The sequence below is a fragment of the Melanerpes formicivorus genome, unplaced genomic scaffold, assembly GCF_026170545.1.
Source record: "Melanerpes formicivorus ecotype bairdi unplaced genomic scaffold, bMelFor1.0.p_v2 SCAF_29, whole genome shotgun sequence".
Lineage (NCBI taxonomy): Eukaryota > Metazoa > Chordata > Aves > Piciformes > Picidae > Melanerpes > Melanerpes formicivorus.
In genome coordinates, this window is record NW_027142381.1 from 6,117,702 (window position 1) to 6,141,629 (window position 23,928).

A 23,928-nucleotide genomic window follows, 5' to 3' on the forward strand; every position below is an offset into this window, starting at 1 on the left:
ATTTAAAGGGAAGAGCAGCAGCTGTAAGTACATCTCTCAGATCTGAACTGCAAAGACATACAAGTTTTAAACACCCTGTTTATGGTGATTCACAGACTGCATTGCCTGGAAGGAACCCTTAAAGGTCATCTTATCCAAGCCCACAGCAGTCAGCAGGGACACCTCCAACTAGATTGGGCTGCCCAGGGCCCCATCAAGTGTGATCTTGAATGTCTCTGGGGATGGGGCCCCAACCACATCTCTGGGCAGCCTGTTCCAGTATTTTATCACTGTTGTAAAGAACTTCCTCCTGATGTCCAACCCAAATTTACCCTGCTCCAGCTTGAAACCATTGCCTCTCATCCTGTCACTCCAAGCCCTTCTAAACAGTCCCTCCCCAGCCTTCCTGTAGGTTGCCTCCAGATATAGAAATGTAGCTGTAAGGTATCCCTAGAGCTTTCTACTCTCCATGCTGAACAGCCCCAGTTCTTTCAGCCTGTCTTCACAGGAGAGGTGCTCCTGCCCTCTGATCATCACGATAATGGAAAGACTCTATAAAAAGCACAGCAGAACTTATGATCACTTTTCTGGCATGTTCCAAACCCCAAGTCTGCATCAACCATTGCTCAAGAGCTCAGAACCAGCAAAGCTGAAAGATGCCATTCCCGGTAGCTGGCAGAGCAAGAGGTAACACCAGTACTGTTGGTGCGAAGCAGGCCTGTTTGTGTGCTCACAGACCCCGAGGGTGCACATTCATCAGAAACTATTATAGATGGGGCAAGATCTAAACACACCCTCCCTGTTTTCACTGACATTACCACTGGGTAAGTGTAAGATTTTTTTTTCCAGGCTGTTTCAAAGTAACAGCAACAAAAATGCTTTTGCTTTGTGGAGCCCTTGGCGTGACGGAGTTTTTTTCCCCCCTCTCTTTTTGTTTTTGCTTTGTGCTTTCTGAATAGTTCCATAATATATAATAACCTAAGCATGACATAAAGGGATGTCATTTACAACCCAAATGCATCTTCATGACCATTTTCTTCTGCAAACAGTATGTAAACTGCTGAGCAGCTCTCGTTGGAGACACTCTCCTGCTGCCATTAAGTCATCCGCGAGCGACTCAGCTTTAGTAATATTTCAGTCCATAATTATTGCGTGTGTGTGTGTGTGTCATCCCACTTTGGCAGCTATGAAGTAAAGAGTTTGTTGTCTAGCAAGTTTCTCTCTGCTCCCTAATTTCAGATGTAGCAAACCCTGGGAGGCTGCAGTAGTACTCGGGCGCTGTACTTCTCTGTGCTTCCCAGCAGCCGAGCAGACCGGATGCCTGAAGAAGGATGGCTTTGCGTTTCTAGGATAGTTTGGAGCTTGACCACAGCCCTGCTCCTTGGGCAGATTGGCTTCTTTGGATGTTGTCTCAGTGTCAGCAGGCTCCTGCCCTGAGCTTCGCTTGTAGAGTTCCGAGGCACCTTTGTCTGTAGCAAGATGCAAGTTTCGTAAGCAGGGTAAGTCCTGGGAGCTTCTGTGGGTGTTCGCTGTTAGGTGTGATGCTTTAGCAGAGAGTGAAATCTTCAGCAAAGACCAGCCCTACCTTTCAGCTGGAGAGGCAATGTCTTTTGTGCTGGTTTCTGCTTTTTTAATTTATAAATCTGCCTTTCTCTGCTCCATGCCATGCTGAGTCCTTGGGTGTTCAGAAGTGAAGCAAGCTAGACCTGGTTTTGTTTGCCTTTGTCAGCCTGATACACTGATATGCTTCCTAGCTTCTGTGCCAAGAAGATCCAAAATACACCATATACAAGCTAAACTTGCAAAAATAGATTCATCTTCCACTGAAAGCTTCAGTTACTGTAGTGACTGTTGAAAGTAAACCACCTAGCCTAGTAGAATAGGTTCTTATTTCAACTCAGGAAAATGGCTGCTCCTTTTTCTTTTAAATCCAGAGATAAGCAGGTAAATAATCTTAAAATACTTTCCCCAAGGGAAAGAAACTGCTTTACACTGAGTCTTTTAAAATTTCAGGTAGGAAAAACCTCCAGAGGAAAGAAGAAATTTCTCACCAAGGAGAAAATGACTTTTTTTGACAGCAGCTGATGTCTACTAATGCCCCTCCAAAGTTTTTAAGTCTTAAAGATGAAACTCTTTCTGTGGGGTGTGAGTTTCTGCTGATAGGATTCACCTACCATAAATAGGGCACAGAAGCTGAAATGAAGTTTTATCTTTCCCCTCAGGGAAGGGATTTTTCTTTTTTTTTTATGAGCTAGTAAGAATTAGGTTGTGAGTGCTGGAAAGTGTCCTGGTCTGTGCTGTGGATGTTCAAAGGATCCTCTGCATGAAACAGCTACTGGTAGTCACCCCCACTGGTTTGCCCCTTAGGAAGAAGGGAAAAAAAATGACTCCTAGTATCTTAATTCAGTGTTTCTTTTTTATTTGTAGGGTTTTTTTCCTCTAACCCCTGCTCTAGACATAGAGATGTGTGTGTCTTGGTCTCAGATAAGCACAAGGGGAGTCTGATATTAAGAGATCTTCATAGTATCTTAATTCAGTGTCTTAATTCAGTGTTTCTTTTCTATTTGTAGGGTTTTTTTTCTTTAACCCCTGCTCTAGACATAGAGATGTGTGTCTTGGTCTCAGATAAGCACAAGGGGAGTCTGATATTAAGAGATCTTCTTAGTATCTTAATTCAGTGTTTCTTTTCTATTTGTAGGGTTTTTTTTCTTTAACCCCTTCTCTAGACATAGAGATGTGTGTGTCTTGGTCTCAGATAAGCACAAGGGGAGTCTGATATTAAGAGATCTTCATAGTATCTTAATTCAGTGTCTTAATTCAGTGTTTCTTTTCTATTTGTAGGCTTTTTTTTCTTTAACCCCTGCTCTAGAGATAGAGATGTGTATGTTTTGGTCTCAGATAAGCATGAGGGGAGTCTGATAGTGAGTGAAGTGCTGCTTACTCTTGGAGTAGCATAGTCCTGTTCACCATTGCAGATAAATGCCCTTTGCTTATCCCCAGCATGATGGAGGTGAGATAATAAGTCCTCATGTCCTCAGAGTCCCCTTTATAGTAATTCTTACTACTATAAATCAACACAGTATTTTTGTCTCGCTGCCCACTTCAAATAAGCCACTTCTCAGGCGGCCTATAAGAAACAATTAGCAAGATAATGGGAGCTGAGTATAGTTACAACAAAAGCTGATGCTCCATATCAGGTTACATAAGCTACACCACTCAGGAGCTGACACTTTTCAGACTGTTGCACGATTTTTCTCTCGATGTCACAGATTACAGAAAATGATGATGAAAGCCATAGCTTACTTTTCATCTACACATGCAATTAGTCGTGATTAAAAACGAGGAACAGACTCAGCGCTGTAGCAAGGTGTTTGTGCTGTTGTGCCTGCAAGTTATTTCCTTGTGCAGGCTGAGATCTCCTTTATAACATTCTTTATAGCTGAGACTACAAAGTCAAATCCCTTTGTACATTTGAAAGCTGTACTCCATGCAAAAGTGAATCCTTCCTCTTTTGCCTTCCCAAATTGTTTCCATATATCACTAATGGTTCAGCTGTCCTCCCTCATCCAATACAGCTTCAGCGCTGTCTTTGGCTATTTTCACCTCTTCTATATGGCTCAGCCTGCTCTCAAGTCATTGCCAAAATCTCTGCAGTGAAAAATGGCTTGCAGACAGGGCTTTGACTTGCTCCCCACACAGATGGCCCATGCAGAAATGTGTTGCCATATCTGAGCAGCTCCAGCACTGCTCAAGAATGAGAGGCTCTTCCCTGTGTCCGTTGTGTGCTTTAGAGATTTTAACCTTTGTCTTTATTTTGTCAGTGTCTTCTTGCCACTCGCCCTGACCCCTCCAACTTCACACACATATCAGCTGTGCCCCTCTGAACTTGGCAACTCCTTTTCCTGACACACTTTTTGACCTATCTGCCTGCTTCTAACTGTTCTTTTCCTTTGAAGTCACAGGTTTTGTGAAGCTATTCAATGCCCACCTCCATCTTATTCTAGTCCCCCCATATTTGATTTATGTCAAGTATCACTTTTGCCTCCTCCTGTCTTTGCTTTGTGTATTCCTAAAGTACTGGGTAAAAAGTAAATAGCAAACTTATTTATGGACTAAGCAAGACAAGAGTCATCAGTTTTAGCTGTGTTAAGATTAAATGTTTACCAGTGTGGACACTGATACAACATGCCTGAAGACTACCTGGATTGCACTTTCAAGGGGACAGGCAAAACCCTTTTACCACCTTGAACATGCAATACCCAAATCTAGCTCTTTTGTGCAATTATTGCACTTAAATCTGTGGTTTACTCTGCAAGGGTGCCAAGCAAATCCTATTTACCCTTTATAAATGCTTACTATAAATTCTTAGGAAATGCATCCAAAGCAGGTATGTTTCTGAGCTGCACTAGGATCCTGTCTGTAGAAGACACCATAAAATATCTTTTCATGCCTGTTTTTTAAGGCAATCTGTTCAAGGTAAGGAATACTTTCCAGTATTTCAGATTTCTATTCCATTTAGTGACAAGAAATTACAGCTGTGCTTACACAGCTCTGGGCCCTGTGAAGTCTCAGTTCTTTGTGCTTGGGATTCAAAATTTCCTGTGCTTAAATATTTGCTGTTTATGCATTAATAGATTTTTCATTCATGTGTCAATGTATTTGATATGCCTGTCTCCTCTCTCACACCAGGTGTCATGTCTTTCCAAGCACGCTTCACAATCTGCTTTCTGTGTCTTGATATTCCCATAATGAAGAAATTCTAGTGCTGAGGCACACTGACAGCACTGTGACAGGAGTAGAAAGCTTGTGTTTGCATTTGTTGCATTAAGGAAAGTGGACACAGGAGAGGGAAAATGTGTAGCTCATGTTGTTCCAACTCACAGGCAAGTGATTTTTATCATTTGTCCTTGGGTGTGGAGGGCCCTCCCCTGATTTCCTTGGGAATGGGTCTGTGACCTGGTAAAATTTACTGTTTGTACATTAGGTGAATTTCAAAGTATCCTGAATTCACCTTCTTACTTACAAATTACCCTTGGTGATATAAAATGATGCCCTTGAGTGTTATATTGAGAAACAGGAAGGTGGTTATTCATCATTACTTACAGAATTCATGTTGTGGGTGTTTCAAAGCAGATAGCAAGCAGTAAGATCCCTGTGTGTCCTGTGGTGGTGATTGTTCCCATCCACCAGAGCCAGGATTTTTTTTTTCTTTTTCCCTGAAGAAACATTGAGATGTCACCAGACATCAGACACAAGGACACAGAAGTCCTTGATGTTGTCCTTGTCTTGCAGGTGTCTTCCAACGTGGTTGATTCTGTGATAGCCAGCGGAGCTCCGCCTGGGCATCATGTTTAATGAGTCTGTCTGTTGCATCTGCTGGTTCAGGATCATTTCTAGTGCAGGATAGTTTCTAGTGCACTGAAAAGTTTCTAGGCTTTTTCCTTGTTCATGACCCTTTATGTTTGGAACCTATCATAGTATCAGTTAGGGTTGGAAGGGACCACAAGGATCATCTAGTTCCAACCCCCTTGCCATGGGCAGGGACACCTCACACTACATCAGGCTGCCCAGAGCCTCATCCAGCCTGGGCTTAAACACCTCCAGGGACAGGGCCCCAACCACATCCCTGGACAACCCATTCTAGGGCTTCACCACTCTCATGGGGAAGAACTTCCTCCTCACATCCAGCCTGAATCTCCCCACCTCCAGCTTCATTCCATTCCCCATAGTCCTATCACTACCTGAGATCCTGAGAAGTCCTTCCCCAGCCTTCCTGTAGGCCCCTTTCAGATACTGGAAGGCCACAATGAGGTCACCTCAGAGCCTTCTCTTCTCCAGACTGAACAGCCCCAACTCCTTCAGTCTGTCCTCAAAGGAGAGGTGCTCCAGCCCTCTGATCATCCTCGTGGCCCTTCTCTGGACACCTTCCAGCACCTCCACATCCCTCTTGTAATAGGGGCTCCAGAACTGGAGGCAGTACTCCAGGTGGGGTCTCACCAGGGCTGAGTAGAGGGGGAGGATCACCTCCCTTGCCCTGCTGGCCACACTTCTCCTGATGCAGCCCAGGATCTGATTGGCTTTGTGGGCTGCAAGTGCACACTGAGAGCTCATGTTGAGCTGTATCTGGCACAGATATTCCTTGGATTTACCAATTTTTCGAAGGTATCTTGGGTGAGAGCAGACTACATATTTACAGGCTGTAAATATGCACAAACTTCAGGGCTACTTGCAAAAGCTCTTTTTGTCTCTCTAAGTGGCATACACTGTCATTGTGACTGACAGACTCCCTTCAGTTTATCTGGGGCACATGCTTGAATTTATGGTTCTCCTGAATTTATGGTATCACTTTTAATAGCACTTTTCCTACAGTGTAATTTAATCAGTCATGAATGTCACCCTCCAGCCTTGACACGTGGAATGGCCTCTATGTGCTTAACTGAGAGATGAACAACTTTATAAAGCTCTCAAGCTTTGTGTGAAGAGGCTGCAAACAGGCAATCCAGTCTCTGTTCTTCCTCCAAACAAACAGGAGTTAACTAACTGTGAATCTGTCTACTGCAGAACCATGATTAAAGATAACAACGAAATCATTCCACTAATGGGCAAGAAAACAAATCCATCTGGTATTCCCCCTTCAAACCAGCAGGAGAAAAAGTCGACTGAAAGCACACCCACAAAGAAAAGGTAGGACTGGAGCTCAGCCTGAACCACCACAACTCCCTGGTTTATCTCCTTTAGTAAATGTTAGCTCTGAAATATCACTGACCTCTTTAGTCACACTGCATGTATGAGCAAGAGAGACCTGGTGAACATGAGGTGCCTTGAAAAAAACCCCATGCTGATGCTGTTCAGAAGTGGAAGAGTATCCTGTGTAGGCAGACATATGATGTTTTACCCTAGTGGGACAAATCTTTAACCCCTGTCCTAGAGACATCAGACTGTAGGAAAGCACCAATCCTTTCAGTCTGTGTCTCCTGACAGCTGGGCTTTCCCCATCCATGTTAAATGTCTGTATAAGCTGATGATGGTCAGTGCTGCAACAGGGAAAAGGAAGGCAGAGTGATATTTTTGGAGATCACATGGAGGGTCCACTGGGGTTTATGTAAGAGATGCTGGCCTGAGGAAAGGGAGCATTTCAAACTTGGTCTCACATGGGAATGTGATGGGTTATAGAGAGGCAGAGGAGGATTTAAAAATGAGGACTGGGTAGGCAAAAGGTTTTGAACAGTCCTATCACAAACAGAAGCATGAATTCACTCCATTTTACATTATTCTGATTGACAAGACTTCATTTTTATTTCATGAAACACTCACTTTCATAGTTTATGCTACAGAATTAATAAGGGGATTAAGGGCTTGTATGTAAGGGGGGGAATATAAGCAGTAATTCAACCTTGATACTATGCTGTTGAAGTCAACTCAGTTCCTTGTAGAGGGAAGCTGAAATTTTCCTTCATAAACTTTTCACCCTGTGGCTAATGACCAGCTATTATGGCAATTTTTGAAGCTCTGAAGGCCTAGGCAGTTGTGGCTGTTCTGGCATTTATAATTCTTAATAATCTGAGGAATCACTTTCCACAGAAATGATGCCACTGGTTATTTGAAACCCACTGGCTGGGTGTCACAACTTGGCTTTCTGTCATTAAGTTGAAAAAGAGAAGCTCTTTGGTTGCATGAATGGGAGATGAGGTGTTGGAACAGCTCACAATCCACCCAGCACTTCAGAAGGGGACAATTCTATGGCAGGCTCAGTAGTTAGGGCAAACACCACCTCTCAATTACTTCAGGCTCCTATCTCAGACTGGGTTTTGTGGCATCAGTAACAGTAACCTTGGGGTTTTTCCCACCTCTCAATCAAGAGCTGGAGGTGTGACCAGCAACATTCCAGTAATAGAAGGCATGAAGGTCATGTTCTGTTAATTATATGTTTCTATGTTGGTGTACTGCTGTTGCTTCAAGATGCTTCCTTTTGTGCCACTGAGCAGTGAGTGCTTTTCTATGGGTGGTATTTCTCACTGGACAAAATGTACTGACTGCCATATGCACTTTCTCAAAAGGCAATGACTTCCCCTTCTTGGAGGTATTTGGGTGGACTAAAAGCCTATAATTAAGTACAGGAAAACCAACAGGCAGGCTGGGAGGAGTGCTGCCAGAGTCTGATTATGTCTGTGGGCAGTGCTCCTGAGAGTGTGCACTATGGCCACGTAAGCACTTAGGTATGTGTTGGCAGCTCTCCACCTGCTTTGCAAGGTGCCTTTTGGCTTTTTTTACCCCCCATGGTATCCCCAGATAACCCACATGCCAAAATTGCTGAGGTATGCCAGCTTTCAAAACAAGGTGCACTTCATAGCTGCTGTACACCTACTGGATGCCACAATCTCCAGCATGAACACACTGCTGGGAGAACAGGAGCTGCTCTCAGAGCCATCAGCCTGCAGCACACCATCCCTTCCTGGTGCTGAGCCAAGGGCAGGTGAGATGGTCCAGCAAAGCCTTGAGCTTGGCACTTCTGGCTTTATGGATGTTCACTGCAGCCTCCAACAGATGTTTGTCAGCTCTTGCACTTCATGGTCAGGGAATGCAAAATAGCAGGATGAACCCGTGCTCTTCCCACCCCTCCTTGGTCTCTCTGCCAGACCCAAGTGAAACAACAATGATTTACAGCAGCTGGCAGAAGTGATGGCAGTGCTCCTGTTCCTATCTAGGTTGTTCCTGTACTCCCTGCCTAGGTAATTTCAGGGACAAAGTCCTGCTTACCAGAGGTGCCATTTTACTTGCTGCCTACTTAGCATACAGCCACAGACACATCTCAAATGGTAAAAGGGCATTTAAATGTAAACAAATACACACAGTCAGCTGGGGCCATTAGATGATGCTAATTTTAGCAGCTATCAACAGGTTGTTCAGTAGTGTACCAAATATCCTGCATTTTAACATCAATATGGGTACTTAAATTTAGCAGGGTTCTGTAAGGAAGATACAGTTAAGAAAACCCAAGAATAAATGGACTAAATGGTAAAAATTAGGTGAATGGGAAACATTTTTCAGGTGACTACTGGAACATTTAGGGATGTAAGACAGTTTCTGAACAACAGGCCACATGGGAGTCACTAGATTCACCACTGGAACTCCTCTATCTTTGAAATGAAGCAATGATTTAATGAGGTCTAATAGTACCAAGGCATTGATTTTTGCCTCTCAGCCTTGCAGGCTTTTAAAGGGTGAAACCTTTCCATTCTTCTCATGCTTCTTTTTCTGTGTTTTGGATTTGGTGGGGGTTTTTAGTTTGGTTGGTTTTGTTTTTCAGATTTCATTTGTTTTCCCTGCAAGCAATTATTTGTAGGGAAAAAGAATAGTTAAAATCATGTTCTGACTGGCAAGATTACACATTCAGCCCTGGCTGCTGGAAATGCCTGATGTTGTTTCACATGTGACCTTTCAAACTTTCTGACTTTATGATTTTCACTGCTGATGGGATGGAAGTGATCCATCCTGAGGGCTGGAGAAATAGGGACTAGAATGCTTATAGATGTGTGTGTGTGTGTGTGTGTGTGTGTGTATGCCCATGCAGAATCATGGAATGGTTTGGGTTGGAAGGGACCTTCAAAAGTCGTCTAGTCCAACCCCCCCGCAGTGAACAGAAACATCCTTCATTAGATCAGGCTGCCCAGAGCTCTGTCAAGCCTCTCCTTGAATATCTCCACGGATGGGGCCCCAGCTGCCTCCCTGAGCAGCCTGTTCTAGTGTGGCTGTTCAGTAAAGTGTGCACAGAAGTTGGATGCAAGGCTGGTTTGAAGCTGCTGGGGTAGCTGCTTAGACATGTCAGGATCTGATGCCACATGTCCTAAAAATATCTTGGGATCTTTTGCCCATCTGCCAGCAGGAAAATGCTGGGCACAGTGTTGGAGGTTGGGATTCCCCCAGGGGAAAGCAGATAAGCTTCTATTCCAGCATCCTATTAGGTACAATGCCAGAACATATAACTTGTCAGCCTTGTCCTGGGCATGCCTTGTGTTGTGCTTTGCTCCTGCTGTGGCTGAGCTTGCTGCTTTACTAATATTTGACAAACTCACTGTGTTCAACAGTTCACACTTTTTCCTGGAGATTGAAGGTTTTGAAAGCAATGCAACTCCAAACAACACCTCTCCCCCTGTGTTTTCAAAACCAATGGATTCAAACATTCGCCCATGGTAAGTTACAGACTCAGTGCTCACACTGAAATTACTTTCTTTTCAGCAGCCTCTCCTTACTTCTCCTTAGATTTCAGAGGTGAAATTTCTCAGTCAGCTCCATTGCAGGTCAGTTGTTGCTAGATGACTTACCTCTGAGTTTATCTGCTGTTAAACTGAATAAATGAGGCCCCAGATTTGACTAAATGTAAAATCAGTACAATTTGGGGTTTTTTTGGTCTCAGCTTTTTATTTATGATATATTAGGGACAGCCTCCACAGATCCATTTGTGTGTCTTGTACTGCATGGAGACCACAGCTTGATTTAGCAAACCCTGCTCCCAGCTGTGTGCTGACATCCTCCCTCTTTTGCTCATTACCAATCAAACATCATGAAGATGCTGAGTCTGAAATATTTCAAGGCAGCCATTTATGCAGAATGAATAGAAAAAAATTATGGCTGGGAAGAATCAATTTCATTTTTAAAACGGGTGGGGCACCAACAGCCACTAATTCTGCATAAGGAGAACAGGCCTTGAATCTAGAATAAGGCCAAAAAAGGCCAAATGCTTTTGTCTGCTGGGTGTCCTGTCAGCATTTTGGAGTCAGCTGACAGTCTTATTTTGGTTTTAGAGGAGAGGTTTTCAGATTTCTCCCTCTCATCCTGGCACTGACCTGCACAAGCCACACACATTCTTTGTCACCAGCTTCCTCTGGCTTTTCTGCAGAGAAGTGACAGACTAAATGAGAATGGACTTGCAGCTACCAGCTGTATTTCAAAGGGAAGGGAGTATCTGCAGGGCAGAGCTGAATCCTTGCATTGCTGTCCATACATCTGTTTTGTCAAGAACTAGTAGTTCAGACTCCCTAATTTATTAGCCTGAGGTGGTTCATCACATCTGAAGCTGCTAGAAAACAAAACCCCAGCTAAGAGAAATTATAATAAATTCATTTGTAAAGTCAGATCTGCTTTTAGGATTGCCTGAAAATTATGTACAGCAATTGCATAATACCAATGGCATTGATTCCCTAACTATGTATTTATGGCCCAGTCCTCAGTCTCTTTTAGTTGAAGCTTCCATTCAAGTCAGGTGCAAAACACTCTTGAGTTGCTTGCAGTGTTCTGTGTAGTAAATCTCGAGGTAATTCACTTCCCCTTGTGTGCTTGCAACCCATGTGCTGGTACTGATTTAGCACTTGTTTTTGTGGCAGATGACAAATTAGGGATTTGAAAAGGAAGAATGGAAGCTGCAAGGATTCAGGATGATGCATAAAAAGTGATGATCATCTGGAAAAAAAAAAGATGAAAAAAACCCTTCCCACACTTTCAAGATGTAATGAAATAACATAGCAGAAGACAAGACAGGTTGCTTCCCTAATGATTTTTAAATAGAATAAAATCCTGTGGGTGTCTTCCTTTTTAGCACTCCCTTTAGCATTCACACAGGAGATAAAATGATAGCATTAAAAAGCATAATATCAAATTAGGCTAATTTCAGCTCTGCTGTAGCTTCTGCTTCCTAGTGCTGCCTGATTCTTCATGCAATCTGTCAAAATGCCTTCCAAAATCTCCCTGACTTGGCATTTCTTTTCTGTTTTCTGCAGTGCATCTGGGAATGGAGAAGATATGGATTCCCCACAGTCTCTTCAGGATGATGCAACTGAGTATAGCCCAAATGCAGACACCTGTGGGTAAGTGGAGACATGAAGTGTGTCTTAGTACGTTTTCAGTGGACTGAGTCCATGACAAGGTGGATATGACCTGTTTTGCCTGCCATGGTAAGAAGTGAGGTCAGATGTGTGCATGAAATCCTGACTCTTCAATAATTAAATTCTGACATAACTCTAACCTCTGCTGTTCTCAAATCTCACATTTAGTGTGAGGTTTCTTCACATACAATCTGTTCCCTGAAGGGCAACATGGGACCTAGAAACCATGCACAACTAGGCATGAGTTGGGAGCATTTCTGTCTGGAGGGAAAATACCAAATCCTTCTTATTGCAGAATAATTTTGATCAGGAAAGTTCTGTAAGAAGATGTGAGGTTGAAAGTTATCTTGTGCTGTGAGTGGGATGGGTGCAGCTGGAGTGCAGCATCAGGTAACTGCAGGCTCTGGAGTCAGTGAGTTGTGGACAGCAGAGAAGAGGAGAAATATTTCTCCATCTCCATTTTAGAATAATGGATAAAATGGGGAAAAAAAGTGCAAAATAAAACACTTGAAAATGTACATTTTTATTGTAAAACCTTCTCAGTGGCCACTGAGCTGCAAATAAGCAATCTGCAGAAAGATTCTGAGAGATCTATGCCAAGATATAAAAGGAGCTGAGGCGAGTCTGTCTACTCTGGCACAAGAAATTGTATTTTTTTTTTCCTCTCATGTGGAAGATAAAATAAACCACAGTAAAGTGAGTCAGCAATTGCAGTATTCTTTCCTATAATTCAGTGCTAACACATCCCAAGGACCTGAGCAGACTAGGGCCAGGAAGAAGCTGAAGAGAGACCTGTTTCGGGCAGTGTCTGAGGGGAACCCAGAAGAGCTGCAGCGTCTGCTGGGGGAGCTGAGGGAACGCTCCTCCGCCTGCACCAGCGCCACTGTGCCGGGTAAGCCACGCAGGAAGGGAGGTTGCCTGCTCCTCTGACAGCAGGTGTGGACTCTCACACTGGAAACAGCTCTGTGCTCAGCTATGTGCTGTGGATTTGCAATCACCTGTATGCCAGATTATGTATGCCTCAATCAGCCACCTGCTTGCTGCCTCCGAGGCAACACTGGAGATCATTTGTCTCCTAGTTATGCTACACAGAGGGTCCATCTGTGCTGATTCCCACAGCCATGCCCAAACTAGCCTTCTGCAGCACAAGGCTCAGAGCTGATGTCCCTATGTAAACTGCAGTAGAGAGAGGGCTTGTGATATAGAGAAGCAAGGAAAGAGTTCTGGATCTGTCTGGAGTCACCATGGCAGTGGGGACACACACACACACACACACATCCAAAAGAAAAGCCAAGTGTGTTGGCCACCTCATTACTTACTACCACATCTCTGAATGCATTGTCTCACCAACTACACATAGCTATAATATGAAGAGAACAGGGTGGAGTAATTGCTTGGCAAGTCATTTATATTCATACATATCCCTGAGGTTTCACCCCTAATAAACAAAAGGGTGGAATTCTTTTCCATCCACTTGAAGACATACCAATCAAATCTCCACATTCACTCTTGTAGATTACCTGATGAAAAAATTCACAGCTTCAGATACTGGCAAAACCTGTCTGATGAAAGCTCTGCTGAACATCAACCAAAACACCCACGAGGTAGTGAACATGCTCCTGTCCTTTGCAGAAGAAAATGGCATTTTGGAGAGATTTATCAATGCAGCATACACAGAAGAGGCATATAAAGGTACTGCCATCTGATACCAGTTTCATGAATATGGTTAAATATATCACCCATCAAAGCAATGTTTTCCTCAAACATTCTAATGAGGGTTAAAATCCCTTAACCAGCTTTCATTCATTGTTACTGCAGCTATCCAGTTTGCTATCCAATTTGAAATTGGGGGTGCTGGTGGACAAGAAGCTCAACATGAGCTCTCAGTGTGCACTTGCAGCCCACAAAGCCAATCAGATCCTGGGCTGCATCAGGAGAAGTGTGGCCAGCAGGGCAAGGGAGGTGATCCTCCCCCTCTACTCAGCCCTGGTGAGACCCCACCTGGAGTACTGCCTCCAGTTCTGGAGCCCCTATTACAAGAGGGATGTGGAGGTGCTGGAAGGTGTCCAGAGAAGGGCCACAAGGATGATCAGAGGGCTGGAGCACCTCTCCTTTGAGGACAGACTGAAGGAGTTGGGGCTGTTCAGTCTGGAGAAGAGAAGGCTCCAAGGTGACCTAATTGTGGCCTTCCAGTATCTGAAGGGGGCCTACAGGAAGGCTGGGGAAGGACTTCTCAGGATCTCAGGTAGTGATAGGACTAGGGGGAATGGAATGAAGCTGGAGGTGGGGAGATTCAGGCTGGAGGTGAGGAGGAAGTTCTTCCCCATGAGAGTGGTGAAGCCCTGGAATGGGTTGTCCAGGGAGGTGGTTGGGGCCCTGTCCCTGGAGGTGTTTAAGGCCAGGCTGGATGAGGCTCTGGGCAGGCTGATCTAGTGTGGGGTGTCCCTGCCCATGGCAGGGAGGTTGGAACTAGATGATCCTTGTGATCCCTTCCAACCCTGAATGATACTATGATACTATGAAATGTCTTGGATCTTTCACCATGTGCTTAAGACACTCAACACTACCTGTGGCTGTTGTTTCAGGCCAGACAGCCCTGAATATTGCCATCGAAAGGAGACAGTATGAAATCACTCAGAGCCTGATAGAAAAAGGAGCTGATGTCAACGCTTACGCCCAGGGGGTTTTCTTTAATCCCAAACATAAGCATGAAGGCTTTTATTTTGGTAAGTGGAAATGTGACCTCTCTGGAAAAGCTGGGGAAGGAATATCCAAATAATTAAGAACAGGATGAAGGACAGGCAAGTGTGAGTCATTACTCTAACTAAACCTTAGATTAGGAAACTCGCATCACAAGACAGAAAAATTATATGGTACCTTCTGCAAAAGTGACCTGCCAGACTGCAATGTATTCTAACAGCCAGAAATGATTGCAAAACATTCACCAAGAAAGAAAAAAAAAAGAGAGAGTAAATCCTGAGTGGCAAAGAAAATGTAACAAGTTTGATTTGGGAGATTTTTCTCCAAGTAATATTTTCATGTCAATTGAGCTTTTCTAAAGCAAGAGCTAAATTCAGTGCAATAAATATGTAAATATGCTTTCATATGTTAAGATGATTAACACAGTCACAAAGAGTGGATGTAATGTGGGGTGCAGAGAAGGGCAACAAAGCTGGTGAAGGGTTTAGAGCACAAGTCTTGTGAGGAGCAGCTGAGGGAACTGGCATTGTTCAGCCTGGAGAAAAGGAAGCTTAGGGCAGACCTCCTTGCTTTCTAGAATTCCCTGAAAGGAGGCTGGAGCCAGGTGGGGGTTGGTCTCTTCTCTCCGGTAACAAGCAATAGGATGACAGAAAACAGCCTTGGATTGCACCAGGGGAGGTTTAGATTGGACTTTAGAAACAATTTCTTCCCTGAAAGAGTGGTTAGGACCTGTAACAGGCTGCCCAGGTAAGTGGTGGAATCAGCACCACTGGAAGTGTTCAAAAAATGTGTAGATGTGGCACTTGGGGACATGGCATAGTGGTGACTTGGCAGTGCTGGGTTAACAGTTGAACTTGATGGTGTTGAAGGTCCTTTCCAGCCTTCATGATTCCATGATTTGATTGCTTGTAACCAACCATGCACATGTTACATCTTTATTGTACAGGTGAAACAGCACTGGCATTAGCTGCATGTACCAATCAACCAGACATACTGCAGCTATTAATGGACAATACCAGGACTAACATTACTTCTCAGGATTCCAGAGGAAACAATATCCTCCATGCACTAGTTACTGTGGCAGAGGACTTTAAAACCCAGAATGACTTTGTAATCAGAATGTATGACATGATTCTGTTGAAAAGCAAAGACAGAAACTTGGAAACAACAAAGAACAAGGCAGGTTTGACACCCCTGCAGCTGGCTGCCAAAACTGGGAAATTAGAGGTGGGTATTATTTCAGCAGCATCTAAGAGAAGTTAACTATGGAGAAAGGGTCAAGGCCGAAAATGTGCTCAGCCATTTGTGCTCTGATTGTACTCTGGTTCTTCTGTGCTAGTATCAGTAGTATTTCATGAGCTAATGTTCAAAATCCAAGCAAATATTGCTATTGCAGTGTTGCTTCTGCCCTTCAAGGTTTCCCTCTATTGATGCCTCTGTGTCCACAACAAACATGCTGTTTAAAAACAGCCTTGCAAATGCTGCTGTTGTACAGAAGCTCAGAAATCCTGCTTTTATTACAACACTACCTTTATGAAACAGACAGGCTAGTCATTTCAGAAGGCTCACCAGAACTGCTGATATGCTGCTGTAGAATTTGGCTCTCACAAATCAACTAGAGTAAAAAAAAAATCGACGATGGGATCATTTAGAAAGTAATTGTTGAAGTTAAAGGAAGATATAAATGTGAACACATGGGGAGGAAATGTGCTTTTATGCTTTAGGAAAGTGTCTCTCATGAAATCTGGAGGCATTAAAAATGCTCTTTTTCTGTCCCAGAGGTCTGCCATCTCTAACACTGCTTATTGAATAACAGACTTACAAATGCAGTGAATTGCACTCCTGTAGCTAATGCTGTGGTAGTTAAAAGGTAGGGGGTTGGCAGGTATGTGTGTGTGCATCTGCTCACAAGTGATTCTGTTAATGTTTTAGATTCTGAAATACATCCTGAGCAGAGAGATAAGAGATAAGGCAAACAGGAGCCTGTCAAGAAAATTCACAGACTGGGCTTATGGTCCTGTTCAGTCTTCTCTTTATGACCTGACAGATCTAGACACCACTTCAGACAATTCAGTACTGGAAATTATTGTCTACAACACAAATATTGGTGTAAGTTACCCATTTCTTTAATTCCCTATTTTCTAGCAGTGCACCCATTTCAGCTGTGTCAGCCTATGCATTTGACTGAATTACTTGTAAAAGAGTAATTTTTGGTGTTCAGTTTTGTACCAGGAGTGAGATGAATTTTATGTCTGTAGCTTGTCAGCTGTCAGTGAATGTGCATTCAGCTCCTGAAGCCCAGGCTAGGCATTTTAGGAGTGTGTTTTCTGCATCTGAAGCATTGATTTGTCTTGCCTAGGAACATAATAAATATGGCCCAGCTGGTCAGACCAAAGCTAGTGTCTTGTCTCCACGGTGTGGCCACTAGCAGGTACCTAAGGTAGTGCATGAGAACAGGAAAGCCAGCAGAAATACTTTAAGGGAGCACTCTGCCAAGGTTATAAACCTTACTGAGCAGGTGTGTGGTTTAGGTGTTGAGGAGCATTAGCTCCTCAGAGCCAGAATTTTGCATTTGCTAAATAGAAATACTGCCATAAAACTCCTGTGGGAAGCAAGAGCAGAAGTTCCCATTAGTTTCAGCTCAGCCATAATTTACTAGAATGTGGCAGGTTATCCCAGCAGGAGTCAGGAGCTGTCCCATTGTACCTTGTCAGTTTGTGGTCCAACATGGATCCCTGAGCGTAGATGTTTCTAGATCAGCATGGGCAGAAATGGAATGAAATGCCCAGAAGGCATGCCTGAAAAAATGACCTCCCTTACCTTACAGGTGGCAAATTCAAATTCTGGTTGCTTGTTTTCCTACAGAATCGCCATGAAATGCTGACTTTGGAGCCTCTGAATTCCCTCCTGAGAATGAAGTGGAAGAAGTTTGCCCGCCACATGTTTTTCATCTCATGCTGTTTTTATTTCCTATACAATGTGACATTAACATTAGTTTCCTACCACAGGCCTAATGAAAATGAAGTGAGTACAGCAACTTCATCTCACCAAATGTTCCTAATTTAAAATGCATTTCCTGAATTGCATTTAAAATGCTAAACCAAAACCAGATAGCACAAGATGTGGCTGTAGGGAGAACCAGCTTCTTCCACATCAGGCTGTTGTATCTGGAAGGAAAAGCAGGAGTGATATAGGTTTGTGTTTTGTGAGTGACTCAAAATACAGTGCAGAAAGGCAGTGACAGTTGTAAAAGTGTGGGGAGGGTTTTCTGCTCTGCTGTGGTGAGACCACACCTGGAATACTGTGTCCAGTTTTGGACTCCTCAGTTCAGGAGAGACAGGGATCTGCTGGAGAGAGTCCAATGGTGGCTGCAAGGATGAATAAGGGCCTTGAACACCTCTTCTATGAAGAAAGACTGAGAGACCTGGGGCTGCTTAATCTGAAGAGAAGAGGACTGATAGGGGATCTTATCAATGTCTATAAATATCTAAGGGGTGGGTGTCAAGATGAAGGTGCCAGGCTCTTTTCAATGGTGCTCAGTGACAAGACAAGGAACAAGAGGTACAAGCCAGAACACAGGAGGTTCCACTTGAACACAAGGAGGCACTGCCTTATGGTGAGGGTGACAGAGCACTGGAGCAGGCTGCCCAGAGAGGTTGGGGAGTCTCCTTCTCTGGAGACTTTCACAACCCACCTGGATGTGTTCCTGTGTGACCTGCCCTAGACAGATGATCCTGCTTTGTCAGGGGGTTGGACTCAATGTTCTCTGGAGGTCCCTTCCAACCTCTAACATTCTGTGACTCTGTGAAAGAAACTTCTGGCATTTCAAACACAGGTTAGGGGGCAGATTCTGGAAACCCAGCATGAAGAAAACACTCACTGAAAGAGCTTCTGTTACTCTGCCTTTTGCCCTTCAGCTATGGAACTCAGTCTTTCATTTTGGACTTGTCTTGTAGGCTCCACCTTATCCACTGGCTCTAACTCGTGGTGTGGGATGGCTGCAGTTATGTGGACAGGTGATGGTTATGTTAGGAGCAATATTTTTAGCCATAAAAGAGGTAAGACTTTTTAATAACAAATATATAACAAAATAGGTAAAGAACTTCTCTAGATTTATCACTGATCATCACTAATGATGGTCTTGGAAATATTTGGAAGATCTCTGTGTGTAATGTCTAAAAGTCTTTGACACAGTATATCACTTAGTCAGAATGACTGGGAGTATGTATGTCAGTGTAACTGTATTGCTCTGTAATGAAAATAGCAGGGAGGGTGGTTCATTTTGTTTTCAAATTAAAGACAGAGATTTTGTATTTGTAGAACATCAACATTCTCAAATTACTGGCTTTCAGGGCACTGTGGAATTAGAACTTGTAATGGTGAAAACCCCCAGGGTATAATTTTCACCATAGATTATAAGTAATGAAAAAGACTGAGACTTGTTTGCTCCTACAACAATTTCTGCATTTTCTCTCTGTGCACAGAGTGTGGCCATCTTTCTGCTTAGACCCTCAGACCTGCAGTCAATTCTCTCTGATGCATGGTTCCACTTTGCATTGTAAGTCTGTCCTGTATCTATTTTATACTATTTATAAAGTACTTGCCTCTCTCACAGTCACAGAGAACACACTCTTGTAGCAGATGCTCACCTTCTCTCTAGACTATCAGCTTCTAAAGGGGTGGAAGTAAATTTGCACACAGCTTTTCTGTAGCTCACACTGTTTTCATGGGTTGGTGACAGTACTGGGAATTGATGTGCACAGACTGTCTTTTTGCCAAAGTACAGCACTGCCTTTAGCTTCTCCTGATGTTTTAGATCTCTTTAGAGTTCTCTGTGGCAAAATGTGTTTAAGAAACCTGGTTGATAAACCAGGTACAGTTCCACACTCAACCACTTCAGGAAGGCAAAATAGCATAAAGTTGGTTCAGTTGGCTGCTGGAAGTGTCCCTTCAGCTGGCCTAGATAAAGCACAGATAATTCCCTCTCATTTGTAGCATATGATTGTAGGATCAATAAAAAGAGAGGCAGCTTAACTCTATCTTCCTCCTCCTACAACCACACTGATATCGGTCTTGTGCTGCTGAGAATGTGGTCACAGCACATCACACCTCCCAGTGTCTTCCTTATTCATGGAAAGTCCATAATGATTCAAACAATTCATTAAGCTGCAGCTTCAAAGGTACTATTAAGAATTCTTCATGCCTTTGTCAGCAAAATCTGCACTGGGCAGCTATTTTGGGGTAGAACAGCTCACTTTAAGCTTTAACAAATAGAATCCTAATATGTTGATATACTACATCTACTCGTCTGTGTTCTTGGTAAATTCTCATGGTAGTGTTCATAGGGGAGAACAGAATGCAGGGTGAAGTTAGAACTCAAGCATGAGAAGCAAATAAGTCTTGTTTTCATGTTTTTCCATGATGCTGTTGGTTTTGTGTCAGTAATTTCCCTTTTACACCCATGTGTTTGTTTTTTAACAGTTTTATACAAGCTATGCTTGTGATCTTCTCTGTCTTTTTGTACTTGTTTTCCTACAAAGAACACCTCGTGTGTCTTGTTCTGGCAATGGCCCTAGGATGGGCTAATATGCTCTATTTCACCAGAGGTTTCCAGTCCATGGGCATTTACAGTGTTATGATTCAGAAGGTAAGTTTGTTCTCTTTTGTTTTACCTGCCCTGTTACCTTCCCTGCTGTGATGCAACCCCACTCAAGCATATTCGGCAGTGTAGATGCATTTTACAGTTTATATTGGCATTTCTTATTTATAATTGCATACAATCATAGAATCATAGCATGGCTTTGGTTGGAATGGACCTTAGAAATCATCCACTCCAACCTCCCTGCCATGGGCAGGGACACCTCTCAACCAGATTCAGCTGCTCAAGGCTTCATCCAACCTGGCCATGAACACACCCAGGGAGGAGGCATCCACAGCCTCCCTGGGCAGCCTATTCCAGAGTCTCACCACCCTCATACTGAAGAACTTCTTTCTAAGATCCAGTCTAAACCTACTCTCCCTCAGTTTAAAACCATTCCCCCTTGTCACTAGCCACCCTCATGAAAAGTCCCTCTCCAGCCTTCCTGTAGGAACCCTTCAGGTATTGGGAGATAGCTATATTTCAACCTATTATTTCAGCAGAATACACTGTATAACTTCAATGGCAGAAATTACTTAAAATTAACATTTTATTCTATTAAATATATAAGTAACTTGTGGGTTTGCTGTTTAATTGCATCACATCCTGTAATGTCTCTACTGTACAGTTAGTCACCCCTGGGCAGCTCACCAAGCTCTCAGTCATGAGACTAAAAATCAGACCTAAATCTTTCTGGGTTTCTCACTGAGGCTACAAGCAGTTTGCTTACTGAAACCAGTCTGATACTGCAGTATGTACCACACCTGTATCCCTGCAGGATTCATAAGCCTAAAGCTAGTTCTCAGTTTTGGTTTCTGATGCAAGTTTAATTTGCTTTCTAGGTCATCCTGCAAGATGTGATAAAATTTTTAGTCGTCTATATCGTGTTTTTGCTGGGATTTGGCGTAGGTAAATATTACTGGGGAAAAGCACTGCTGCTCTGTGTGAGTAACAGTTTTAGCATTACTATGAGTAAGAACCCTGCTGTCATGATGAGAGCTCATGTTGGGGTTTCTTCTGGAAACTGAAAAGCCAAGTTTAGGGATCTAAACTGTCTAGAGACTATCTGAGCAGATAAGTAATTTGGCTGTCTTGATTGCCTGCACTTTCATTTGGCTGCGGGCTCATTCTGCTTGCTGGTAATCTGCCATCTACCTGCTGCTGTGTGTGTTGCTGGGCAGCTCTAGCTCTTTAGTATGCATTCTGCATTCTTTAGGGTGAAATGCCATGGATACATACAGCATTTTTTGTGATTAAAATCATCTTGTGCTTTCTTCTCAGCTCTTGCTGCACTGATTGACACTTGCCAAGATGGCAGTGACTGCCATTCCAACAGCAGTCTGGGACCTGTTCTGATGGATCTTTTTAAGCTCACCCTAGGACTGGGTGACCTGGAGATCCAGCAAAACTCCAAGTACCCTGTACTATTTCTTCTGCTCCTCATAACTTATGTCGTGCTGACTTTTGTTCTTCTCTTGAACATGCTGATTGCATTAATGGGAGAAACAGTGGAAGACATTTCTAAAGAGAGTGAGCACATCTGGAAACTCCAGGTTTGTTTGGGAGTTTGCTTAGTGAAGCACAGAGGCATTTCTTCTTAGCTGCACCTGTGGTACCATCATGCTGACAAAGGGTTAGGTATTAACAGTGATAATCCCCATTTGTATCTGTGTACAGACACTGGAAATAAGTAATTTTAGTACTAGGGTTTTGCAATAAGAGATGAATTAACAACTCTCCTGAAGGTAATCTCATGGCTCAGATATTCAGCTGCCTTTTTTCTTTGCTGTCACATACCTTTATGACTTTCTTTCCCCTTGGTATGTCACCAGGAGGTGTGTTTCATTGTCTGCCCAGAAATCTGGAAGGCAGCATGCTCTGCACTTCCGTCCCTTCACTCTGAGCAATGCATGAGGTCATCCCAGATTCTCACACCTCATCCAAGCCTGGGCTTGGCAGCTCCAAGCCCCATGCTGTCATCAAAACACAATCATCATTAGGACTAAAGCTGCTTTCTGTGGTGGGCAGCAGATGATCTATGTGGCAGGCTGTTGCATGGGGGTTTGTTAGCACTGAACCCTAAACACTGAGTTTAGAGTGAGATTTCTTGATTCTTCCCTGAGTGTGCCTTCTTTGTGGGGCTAAGCAGAGAAAGCTGTGGCTCCCTGCTCGTGCATGCCAGGCTATTTGCTGTTGGTGGAATCAGGGTTGGTATAGGTGGAAGCTTGATATGATACAATGAGACATGGAGCCTGCAAACTGTGTGCTATGGAACCAGACAATCTCGAATATGGTTAACCATACTCGTGTTGCTCTTTGTCGTTAACAGAGAGCCAGAACTATTTTGGAGTTTGAAAAATTCTTACCCAAGTGTTTGAGGAAAAAATTCCAACTGGGAGAGCGATGTAAAGTGGCTGAAAATGACACCAGGGTCTGCTTAAGGTAAAGCAAAACGAGAATGCTGTGTACTGTCACACAGCTCTGTGCTGCTTCTGGCTTGTTTCTCCTCAGAAGCCTCTTTCAAGTATTTCTACACCTCTGTGAAGGATATTAAATGTACAAAAACCCAGTTTGGGGTTTTTTGGGGGGGTTGTGACTAGAAGTCTGGTCTAGTGGAAGGTGTTCCTGTAGGGAAGTTGGAAGTAGGTGATCTCTAAGGTCCCTTCCAACACAAACTATTTTGTGCATCTATGAAATGTGTAGGTTGATGTAGATATTTTTTTGGTAATAAAAAAGATTTTTCACCTTCATGCCTCTGTAATGTACAAGTATCAAGTCTGCTGGCAGTAAATGTTGCTTTGTCAACCTCCTTTAAATGCTAGCTTCAAAGTAATTATATTTATACTCATTGCTAATTGATGCTTAGCATATTAAAGAATATATTACTGTGGCTTTATGAAAACTACTCAAACATTTAAGGCAAGGTTCAAGACTATACTTGGGCAAGATTATAAAGTACTCCTAATATTTATGATTCCTCTCACCATATAGCACCTAACACTGCCCATTGCCCTCTACAACTACCTGAGGGGTGGTTGTGGCCAGGAAGGGGTTGGTCTCTTCTCCCAGGCAACCAGCACCAGAACAAGGGGACACAGTCTCAAGCTGCGCCAGGGGAGGTTTAGACTCGAGGTGAGGAGAAAGTTCTTCACCGAGCGAGTCGTTCGTCATTGGAATGGGCTGTCCAGGGAGGTGGTGGAGTCACCATCCCTGGAGGTGTTCAAGAGGAGATTGGACGTGGCACTTGGTGCCATGGTCTAGTCATGGGGTCTGTGTTGATAGGTTGGACTCAATGATCCTTGAGGTCCTTTCCAACCTAAGTTATACTGTGATACTGCAAAAGACAATTCAGCCTTTCAGTGCTAGGGAAGCAGGTGGTGGTGGTGGTGAGCTGTTAGCAGTCCCAAGAAGGACTAAAGATGTGAGAGGGGAAGTGCAGGTGTGCAGCTCAGAGGATGCATCTTGGTAACACAATTTATATGCAATACAAACAGGATCAACGAGGTGAAATGGACCGAGTGGAAAACACACGTTTCATTTATCAATGAAGATCCAGGGCCAACAGGTACTGCAGAATTTTACACCACCCTGTTGGTGAGATTGCTTGCTTGGTTTGGTTTGTTTTTCTTAGAAATGCTTTGATATGTTTTTATATCTTTGTAAAAAGTCTCATAATGGAGACTTTCAGCCATGCTCTGCTGCTGGGGAAACTCAGGGTTAATCTGGTAGGGG

At 43.5% G+C, this 23,928-nt stretch overlaps 1 protein-coding gene across 3 annotated transcripts in view; it reads left to right on the plus strand.

Moving 5' to 3' along the window:
• TRPV3 (transient receptor potential cation channel subfamily V member 3) overlaps nt 1-23,928 on the plus strand; it is a 26,778-nt gene continuing 2,850 nt past the window's right edge. Inside the window, exons 1-18 of one of the 3 annotated variants that reach the window (XM_068154727.1) lie at nt 1-23; nt 1,219-1,478; nt 6,541-6,663; nt 10,065-10,169; nt 11,754-11,840; nt 12,593-12,750; nt 13,374-13,550; nt 14,444-14,584; nt 15,505-15,785; nt 16,491-16,667; nt 17,424-17,582; nt 18,515-18,616; nt 19,043-19,116; nt 20,040-20,205; nt 21,039-21,105; nt 21,478-21,749; nt 22,526-22,638; nt 23,691-23,761. In XM_068154727.1, coding sequence (XP_068010828.1) covers nt 6,545-6,663; nt 10,065-10,169; nt 11,754-11,840; nt 12,593-12,750; nt 13,374-13,550; nt 14,444-14,584; nt 15,505-15,785; nt 16,491-16,667; nt 17,424-17,582; nt 18,515-18,616; nt 19,043-19,116; nt 20,040-20,205; nt 21,039-21,105; nt 21,478-21,749; nt 22,526-22,638; nt 23,691-23,761 — 2,269 coding nt within the window. In that variant the 5' untranslated portion in view covers nt 1-23; nt 1,219-1,478; nt 6,541-6,544. Of the gene's footprint in view, nt 24-1,160; nt 1,479-4,668; nt 4,863-6,540; nt 6,664-10,064; nt 10,170-11,753; nt 11,841-12,592; nt 12,751-13,373; nt 13,551-14,443; nt 14,585-15,504; nt 15,786-16,490; nt 16,668-17,423; nt 17,583-18,514; nt 18,617-19,042; nt 19,117-20,039; nt 20,206-21,038; nt 21,106-21,477; nt 21,750-22,525; nt 22,639-23,690; nt 23,762-23,928 lie in introns of those variants that run through there. The other 2 variants (XM_068154729.1, XM_068154730.1) reach the window with 2 other exon arrangements.